General features: G+C 34.6%; 2 protein-coding genes across 2 annotated transcripts in view; one reads left to right on the forward strand and one right to left on the reverse strand.

Moving 5' to 3' along the window:
* arr (low-density lipoprotein receptor-related protein 6) overlaps positions 1-926 on the reverse strand; it is a 41,850-nt gene extending 40,924 nt beyond the window's left edge. Inside the window, exons 1-2 of the mRNA XM_089631795.1 lie at positions 633-926; positions 161-381 (exon numbers count right to left, since the gene is read on the reverse strand). Of these exons, the coding sequence (XP_089487921.1) occupies positions 161-381; positions 633-735 (324 nt within the window). The 5' untranslated portion in view covers positions 736-926. The remainder of the gene's footprint in view (positions 1-160; positions 382-632) is intronic.
* Positions 927-2,137: 1,211 nt separating this feature from the next.
* On the forward strand, positions 2,138-7,077 carry CRIF (growth arrest and DNA damage-inducible proteins-interacting protein CRIF). The gene is made up of 3 exons (XM_089631797.1): positions 2,138-2,549; positions 4,303-4,538; positions 6,613-7,077. Exons 1-3 carry the CDS (start codon positions 2,234-2,236, stop codon positions 6,808-6,810), a joined length of 750 nt encoding a protein of 249 aa, XP_089487923.1. The 5' UTR covers positions 2,138-2,233; the 3' UTR covers positions 6,811-7,077.
* Positions 7,078-7,197: the final 120 nt, after the last annotated feature.

Raw genomic sequence — 7,197 nt, forward strand, 5'->3', positions numbered from 1 at the left:
CGGCTAAAGAAGGAGTTAGCGCAACACGGCATAACACCCCAAAAACAAACAACAAAAATCTTTTATAATATTTGTATATTGCACATAGATAAAATAGAGAAGATAATTTAAGATTTAGGATTAAATTAGATTTAAAGTTTTAGATGACACAATAGAATACCTTCTCCCCAGTGTAGGTCCCATTGTAAGTGACACATTGTATAGCTTCCAGCACTTGATCTGTCCAGCAGACAAGTTGTCCTTCGCTGTAGAAATCTACTGCATAACCGTCTTGCAAATTCAATACAATGGTCACAACCTTTGAAGATTGTGTGCTATTCTTAATTCGTATATCGTTTTTTGTTGTGTAGAGAAGAATGGGACCAGCGGGTGATGAATAACCTACAGTATGCATAAAACAATGAGACAAATAAATACATGTTTTTACATAATTACAGGCATACATTTCGCTGCTATAAATTAAATGCATTCATTGTGCAGGCTAGTAATAGTATTACAAGTTTGGGAGCGAAATCAAAACACTCACAATTGTTGACAAGATAAGAAACCCAATACGAATTTTAAAATAAACAACTATTAAAAGTTTAGAATGGATACGAAAAGCACAAAAAAAAAAAACAAAAGTTATTTACCGTCGGTAGTCCCAAACTTCAAACATAGTATTGACAATGAGGCGAAGATGTTAATGTTGATATAAATATAAATAACAGCCCATGTCTGACGACTTATATTCATTTCTCTGCTCCAGTATCAACGTTCATTGGTTATCAAGCATTCATTGAATAAACCCATTAGCTGGTGGATAGTATATTTCGTGCTGTGAATCATTAATTTAACTGCTGGCGATCGAATATTAGTAATGTAAAACAGGCCAAACTGGATAGAATAACATAATATTATTATATTTTGAGAATGTCACCGCAATTCGGAACAATATCCATAGAAATATGTTGTTTATAAAATCTAAAATCCTCATTTTACGATCTTCTTTACCTACGACGCAAGGCAACTGTGATTGGCTGGTAAACTGGTTATTAACTGATAAAAATATTTCATGAAAGCATACTAAAATAACCTTTAAAATCAGAAGCGTTAAAGGCTTGTTTGGCATAAAAAATGAAATAATAATTATAATGTCCATCACGCTTAACATGATAGAAATTAAAATGAAATTATCTCATTAGTATAAAAAGTGTAAGTAAACAAAAATTAAATTTAAGATTATTAAATTTTATCAATCTCTGGAACAATATTTTCACGCGGTATCAAAATAAAATAAAAAAAACTCAAAAACATATTGTTAATTGTACAACGTCTGATTAAAAAATAATATTGAAAAAACCAAGAGATTATCCAGCACACATAATATTTGAAGAATTTAAACTATTAAAATTTAATGATCTTCTCCGAAAAACATAATAATTCCAATAATAAAAGAAAAACAAAATCACAGCTTTTTAACTGAAAGTCGTACTTGTCGAAATATATATTTCCAACACAAAAATGAAAAAAATACTTCAACAGCCTATCCGAAAATATCAGCACAATCGAAAACGATAAACACCTACTAAAAGCGATTAAAGTGAAGTTCAATGTAAAAATACCAAAATGATGAAACTGTCTTCTCAATTAATTATGAATTAATTTTTTTTCATTTACATATATTTTTAAATATTCATATTACCTTAAATTATAATTATAAACACTATATTCTTCAGCTTGATGCTAACCACTTTTCTAATCACAAGCGCCAGTTTCTATAGAAAAGAAACATTTAAAAAATCAAAAACAATGAAAACTAGTTTTATGAATTATTTTAGTTAACATGAATTATTATACTCTGTAAATTAATAAATTATTGAATAAAAAATAAAAATAAATTCAAAATAGGCATTTGTTACTCAATCACCCATTAAAAGTAGTTAAAAGTACTTAAAAGTTGTTGTTTTTGACTTGTACTCTTTATGCTAAGCACGATAGATATCTTTTGAAGATAGTCGGCATGGTGAGTGATTTATTTATGGATAGTATTGTACAAAATATCTTCTGCAGAGTGGTTTATTTATGTGAACAGCATAAATAAACCACTCTGGTTTATTCAGGTTTATTTAAGCTGGCAACACAAGTGTAATGATCGAACTGTCAGACAGTCAGATTTCACGATTTGATTTCAGAATATAGGTTATGTGAAGCAAAATATTTTTGAAATTATATTTTTCATAAAGAATCGAAAATGTTGAAAGTCCCGTTTTCACGTATTTCTACGTTAGGTACTAGATTGGCTTATAGTATTAGAACAATTACCAACAAGGAATTAACCGAACTCGATCCCATTGGCATGGATGATGCCGTTCTCCAGGAAGAAAATATTGCTAAAAGGAAACAGGATTTAGACAAAAAGAGGAATAAATCTGGTCTATCAACTGAGCATTTCAATTTGATGCACGGACGCCCACCATATAGCGAACCGCGGCATAGGTCGCATTATACAACCGTCTACCAGAGGAAACGATATGGAAAATTCGGTTCCGCCAGCAATATAGATCCCAGTAAGTTTTAATTCATCACATTCTCATTCTATCCTGCACATCTACGGTGGTCTGTTCGGTGCTTCTGCACAATTCAACCAATAATTCATTTTTATAATTCTGTATGCTCGTACATTTCTTCCTTTAGTTCCTTGACTTGAACGTTGATAATTTTGGTGATTATATACATAACCGCCGCACTTTTAATAGGCACAGATTTTTTAAATTATACTTTGTTTCAACTTAATTACTACAAGAAACAACTATTTACGTCGGGAGAAATGGTAAAGGTTGCATTATAATTCCATTTGTATTCAAAGTTTCAAAATTTGCCTTATAAAACAATCCCTTTGCCACCATTTTGGACTTTTTTGTATGGAGTGACACTTGTGTAAGTTTCGTTTCAATCTAAATATACATAAATTACTTAATTAACCCAAACTAAGAACTAAATAACCTATTTTGTGAATATAAATAGTTGTTTCTTGTAGTAATTGTTGAAACAAAGTGCCATAATCTTGCCTAAAAGTGTGGGAATAATTACCATCGCGTCTTCTGTCCAGTTGGTTGAAGTAGCTTTTAAAGTTTTGCAGGTTGGGCAGCGCCAGGTTCTTTTTTTTCTCGCTATTTGCTTTGCGAAATGTAGTTTCAGATGTCCCCCCAAACTCACAGTGGAACTGTTAACCAGAAGAGTAGCATGTAACGCCATTGGTAATATTGTAAGTAGATGTTTGAAGCTTTTAATATTGAACAAGGTTGGTTGCTTTTGGATTGCTAGACGGTAGCGAGGCACACTGGTGTCAAAACAAGAGTTGCTATAGTGACACAATATAGTATAGGTATCGCAGCGAATGTTGACGCGAACACAGTACTTGCACAGATGCATTGCAGTGTTTCAAATTTGTTATTCGACTTCAGAAAAGAAAGTACCGTGAAATTGAAAAAAAGTTCATTTTTAATATTGATAAAATAACACCCAGTAAAACTTTTCGAATAAATGTAAAAACTTTTTGCATAAGTATTCAATTTCGACCAACTATAGATACACTTGTTGTCCCTTCGTCGCAGAAACAATAAGTAGTCATAAGCAGTCAAAAAGCTGTTTACCAGTGACATTTGGCAAGGACACCACTGTCGGAAGTGCGTACATAAATATGCTCAAATGCACACAATTCTAAGTATGTGTCGGTCACCTCAAATCTAGGCCCAGTTGTTTCGTAGAAATTGACGTGTAGCCATTCAGCGCCATTTTGCTGTTTGACAGTTGAAAGGTTCTCGTTAAATGCCGATTCTAAGTCCATTTCAGCTTTTGAACACATTTTGATTTGCAGAAGAGGACAACTATCATGTTGTTAAACTTATCAGCTTATTACAATTTGATAGAAAGCTAAAACGCACATAGAATCAGCGTTTAATGGGGATCTTTCAAATGTAAAAAAAACAAAATGGCGCTGAATTGCCACTTCATGGCAATGTTACATTTGAATTTCTGCAAGAGGCAACTGGACCTAAGGCTTAGCACGCACTGCGAATAACGCAGCAGTTTTGGAATAACTGAAAATGAGAAATCGCGTACAAACACGCACTGCGACTGGCGTTTTTACTTAATTCTATTTCATGTTAGTACCGAAATAGAATTAAGTAAAAACGCCAGCCACAATGCGTATTTATACGCGGTTTTGACATTTTCATCGATTCCAAAACAACTGCGTTTAGTCGCAGTGCGCGCACCCACTAACTGTGAGACTCACATCCATCATTGTCTTTTTGTAAGGAATCTGTTGGATGGACAAGGAAGAATTGGCATCAAAATTAGAATACGACAGTTTGGCTGAGGATCGCACCATCCCTGAAATGATTAAAATGGCAAAGGACAAGAGAATCCAAGAAGAGAAAAAAATTGCTGAAAGGGAAAATCAAATACAGAGTAAAATTATGAAATTATCTGCCTGGGAAGCTGATCTTATAAAGCGACAAAATACGGCCCTGGCTGTAGCCAATGCTGCTAAGGTATGTCTCACTTTGTTACAGTAATATTTTAGGATAGTTGAACACGCTGGTTTTAAAGTGATAAAGAGTCATTAAAAATTTGTTTCATCACTTTTTAAAGGTGTCCGGTTACCGGACAGGCTTAATATGAATACGGTTTTTTTTAAATAATGTTTCGATTCAACTTATATACTATAAGATACAACTATTTATGTTGGGGAGATAGTAAATACTGTATTAACTCTTTGCACGCGGCCGTATCAACTGTTGTTACGGCAATAAGTCCATACTCGTATCAACAGTTGATACGGAAACTTTGAATGCCGATATTCCAGCGGTCTTTTGACATAAATTTATTTCCCGCTCGCTTGAACATTCGTAGAACTATCACGATGCTGACATCTACAAGAATTTCTCGAAAATAAAATTGTAGTTCATTAAAAAACATCGATAATCAAGTGAGCCTCTTTGCGCCTTCGAGTGCTATAGTTTACAATTTTGTCAACGGATGGCGTTAGTTCAATTTTGTTATTATATTAAGTGACATAAAATTTAAGTGTCCAGTTTTAGAAAAAGTTTTCATAACAAAAAATGATAAGTGCTCATGGTGTTCCACTTGTGTCTATCAACGCAGTGGCCTAAGTACACACACGCCGAGTGAATGGCGGGACCACATTCAAAAGATACGGTACGTCTTTGTATGAAATTTTATGATTTTGTTTTTATAAACATCTTAGAGTGTTGACACACGAGGATTTGTTATCATATTGTGGAGAATAATCTGTTCTGTATATATAGTCCAATAAATCATGCCAGAATGTTATAATTTGACATTTAATTGCGTTCATAGGTATTTGAAAATTGGTACCGCGTACGGGTATAGATAAAACGGAGCAAATTAACGCGTTCAAAAGGTTAAAGTTCCATTTTTTGTCAATCAAAATTTCATGAGTTTTGGCAGTTCGGCCATGTTTTTTTCTTGTTTGACATATTCGTATTGAGCGTGCCCAGTGATTTTAAGGAAGCAACATCCCTGGATCAGATTGTTCTACTGTGTCCTGTCTGGCATCTGTCTAACATGGCCAACTGTTAACAATTTTGTGTTGAAACAGTTTAGAATTATTATTGCATTCTAGTTACGTATTTACTCAAGTAAGATTGAGCTTGTAAACGGACCTTTAAGTTCTATATTTTAGTTTTTTTAGAGATTGATGAAATTTTGCACACTTGACCTTCAAGTGTGAGAGGCAGGTTAGGATAAGTTAGATTTCTAAAAACGTGTAAATCCCGGGCAACGCAGGCTAGTTACAAATAAAAACAGGATAGGGGTAAAAAAAATCACACCTGAAATGACTTTGGCCATGTTTGGTGACCAGATCTGAATAGCCAGGTACTTCCCAAACTTGCACTACCCCATCTCCTTCCCCTCCCCACTACCTCCAGCCTCACACACAGCCCCATTGGGGATGCTATAGTCTCACTGGCTCTAGACGGTTGGGAGTAAGTATTTACAAAAGTATTTTTGTTATTTGTTTTTGGGGTGTTATGCCATGTTTCGCTAACTCCTTCTTTAGCCAACGTTTCGGACAGCATTGCAGTGTCCATCATCAGGTATCACATCTGCCCCGAAGAAGGGTTAGCGCAACACGGCATAACACCCCAAAAACTAATATGGATTCATCATATTTAAAAATTGTAGCACCAGCTTTTCCATAACCGCTACAACTATTTCAGAGCCTTACGGTTTTTGACTATTTTGCACTAATCATTATTTGTATTTGTACACAAGCCGCATTGATAGGGGCTTTCAAATTTTGAAAATGACCAATAGACTGCTTGTACTCTGTTAAGTCAATACCGTAAATGAACCATCCCCAATACATACGCAAGCAAGAGCGTGCATATCCATATATAGTTTTTAGTCCCTCCTAGTAATTTTTAAAAATGGTTTTTCTGCTGTATTGGTCTCATACTGATGATATTCTTAAATTGATTCTCCAAATTTAAAAAAAAAAAAAATCATAAACTTTTGCTTTTTGTAAAGGACTTTTGTGGGGCACATATTGTTACAGTATCTGAAATGTAACCTTTCCAGGCAAAGAAGGAGAAACTCGTCGAAGAGGTCCGCCGCCACTTTGGCTTCAAGGTGGATCCTAAAGATGAGCGCTTCCAGACTATGCTCGAAGAAAAGGAGAAGCAGCAACAGAAGGTGGAGAAGTTGGCCAAGAAGGCGGCCAGGGAAGCCAAGATGATTGCCGCCATTCAGCAGAAGAGTGCCGAGATCACATCATAAACTATTGCACATTTAGTTTCTTTAGAATTATGTATTATTGTAGTTTTTGCAACTCAAATAAATATTATTTGATGCTATAACATTTATATTTTAATAACTAGCTGTACCCTGCCACGCTGTGGCTCAGTCTATCCATGCTGATAGAGAAAAATAGTGCTGTTTTTCAAAAAAAGCGTGTCATAGGTGACATCTATATAATATAGGTATGTAAAAACACATGCATATTCAAATGCAACATTGTCTAAAAAATTCAAAGCAGTCGGTGAAGAACTTTTGGAAATTTAAGATAACGGCACGCCACTGAATGGCAGTTTTTATGTTTTAAGCCCCCCCCCCCTCTACTTGAATGCACATTGGACAAACATACCTCCGTCTCAGAACATTTGA

The sequence above is a fragment of the Hesperophylax consimilis genome, chromosome 5 (assembly GCF_061612785.1).
Source record: "Hesperophylax consimilis isolate HC1 chromosome 5, BYU_Hcon_1.0, whole genome shotgun sequence".
Classification (NCBI taxonomy): domain Eukaryota; kingdom Metazoa; phylum Arthropoda; class Insecta; order Trichoptera; family Limnephilidae; genus Hesperophylax; species Hesperophylax consimilis.

What these genes read in the sequence shown, in the direction of transcription:
- CRIF (XM_089631797.1), top strand. Translation starts at nt 2,234, where the DNA reads ATGTTGAAAGTCCCGTTTTCACGTATTTCTACGTTAGGTACTAGATTG. An exon ending in CGCCAGCAATATAGATCCCA is followed by an intron (nt 2,550 to 4,302) that starts GTAAGTTTTAAT and finishes TCTTTTTGTAAG; the next exon opens with GAATCTGTTGGATGGACAAG. An exon ending in CTGTAGCCAATGCTGCTAAG is followed by an intron (nt 4,539 to 6,612) that starts GTATGTCTCACT and finishes TAACCTTTCCAG; the next exon opens with GCAAAGAAGGAGAAACTCGT.